We start from the raw sequence: 2,256 nt of genomic DNA, 5'->3' as shown, positions 1-2,256 counted from the left end.
CATTACTATTGTATTGGGACTGATACTAACCCTCCTCATTATAGAGGTGTCCTTATTTTAGAGTGTCCACAATAGGAGGAGGTTATACTGTATAAGAATTTTGTTACACTAATGTATCTTCACTAAACTAATAATTAATATACTGTTGATATATGCTACGTATGATAATAATTTTGAGTGGATTCCAACTACGTGTTACAAGCCTCAGTAACAAGTAATGAATATCATTATAGTCCGACCCACGATAGCCTTGTAACGTTTCATGCATTTATAAAGGGACCAGTAAAGGATGAAGGATGTGTTATTATTTGTTGTAATTTTTTACAAAAATTTTTGAATGGGTAATTCATTGCAATTGCCCTGCTCTAATTAAACAATTAATTGAATATAATTAAATACACATGAGGACATTTCATAATGTCCCAATTGGTACAAGCCTATACCAAAGTACCTCTGAAATGAGGACACCTCTGTATTAAGGACAGGTAGTGTGGGCCCAATGGTGTCCTTAATAAAGAGGCTACACTGTACATGTATTAAGGACAGGTAGTGTGGGCCCAATGGTGTCCTTAATAAAGAGGCTACACTGTACATGTATTAAGGACAGGTAGTGTGGGCCCAATGGTGTCCTTAATAAAGAGGCTACACTGTACATGTATTAAGGACAGGTAGTGTGGGCCTAATGGTGTCCTTAATAAAGAGGCTACACTGTACATGTATTAAGGACAGGTAGTGTGGGCCCAATGGTGTCCTTAATAAAGAGGCTACACTGTACATGTATTAAGGACAGGTAGTGTGGGCCCAATGGCGTCCTTAATAAAGAGGCTACACTGTACATATTTCTTACCAAGATGAGCTGTTCCTTTCTTAATATCCACTTCTCTCGGTTCAGTTTCAACTGATTCAGCGGAGTGATCACCAGTGTCACTAGTATCAGGGCTGAGACCGCTCTCAACGAAGCTGTCCTGAGACTGGGAGGGGCTGAATATAGTAGCCACACCTCTTTCCCCACCCATCCCAACGCTGGTTGCGACAGAGCTGGCCTTGCTGCTGGTACTCAGTTGAGTTTTAAGAGAAGACGAGACGTCTCTTTGTTGATGAGGAGGTTTTACTTTCATTAGAGGAGAGACCTGCTGCTTAGGACTGGGTTGATTACTAATAATAAACAAATAAAATAATATAAATAATTAATGAGTTAATTTTAAGTTTTTAACACAATTTTACAAGTAAAGAATGACCCACTTTAAAGTTCTAAAATTTTTGGAGTTGCTCCAAAATCAGGCCAAAGTCCCTGGGACTTGGGCCAAATTTTGCCAAAAATGAAAAGTAGAGAATTCTCTATTTTTATTACATTTTCTGATACATATACATGTTCTTATGCTGCGTAGAAAGTTTGAGCTGATTCTGATCAAATTTGGATTTTTTACGAATTTTTAAAGTTGCTCCAAAATTGGACAAAAGTCCCTATACTATAGTACCTGGTCTCGGGCCAAATTTTGCCAAAAATGAAAAGGAGAAAATTCTCCATTTTTATTACATTTTCTGATACATGTACATGTACTTACAACGTATGTGTAGAAGTGCCTTACCTTGAGAAGTGAAGGTCCTGGTGACTAGAACTGCCAACTAAAGTTTCTTCAGAAGTCGATTCAACATGTCGTAGATTATGATAGGTGACTCCGCCCCCAGACACGCCCATATCTCCCCTCGCCGGCTCGTCACTTCTAGTACGAGACAAGAAATTCATTCCGGATTGAGTCTGGGTCTTTGGTTTAGCAATATCAGGGGGTGTGGCACTTCTGATCCCGTCAGTTGCTGACGCGGCACGTCTCTCGGGTAAATCGAGAAACTGAGAGACTTCATCGGGTTCTGACCTCACGTGAGTGTGAGCCTACGAATAAATAAATAAATAAATGAATAAATAAAATACTAAAATTACTGATATTTCTTTCTTACATGTTTCTTTCCATTTTTTCGATCAAATTCCTCATCATCATCCAATCTGTCCTCATCAAGGAGATGATCTGGTGACAAACTGTTTGACGTAGCAGTTGAATCGAAATCAGGACTGAACAACTCTCGTCTGTTAATACCCAGAACTACAGTGCCGTCCTACGGAAATAATAAATACTTAATAATGTACGTGTGGGTGGGTATGATATCGCTATATTTTTCGTGGTTAAGCAAAGTGAACCAAATCGTGGCTTTTATTTTCGTGATTGTCAGAGCACTGCTGCATGGTGAAAGATATGGTAC

General features: G+C 39.0%; 1 protein-coding gene across 1 annotated transcript; it reads right to left on the bottom strand.

The window, feature by feature from the left end:
* Window positions 1-847: 847 nt before the first annotated feature.
* Window positions 848-2,248, bottom strand: LOC109591546 (uncharacterized; the record flags this gene model as incomplete). The annotated part of the gene is made up of 3 exons (XM_020007265.1): window positions 1,957-2,248; window positions 1,590-1,891; window positions 848-1,155 (listed from the first exon to the last, which is right to left on the bottom strand). Coding segments are annotated over exons 2-3 (466 nt in total), but the record flags the coding sequence as incomplete, so codon positions are not given.
* Between the last annotated feature and the right edge of the window lie 8 nt (window positions 2,249-2,256).

The sequence above is a fragment of the Amphimedon queenslandica genome, unplaced genomic scaffold (genome assembly GCF_000090795.2).
Source record: "Amphimedon queenslandica unplaced genomic scaffold, v1.1 AMPQUscaffold_7883_Cont20170, whole genome shotgun sequence".
NCBI lineage: Eukaryota > Metazoa > Porifera > Demospongiae > Haplosclerida > Niphatidae > Amphimedon > Amphimedon queenslandica.
Note: the sequence above shows the minus strand (reverse complement) of the source record. Positions and strands in the feature narration are given on the sequence as shown.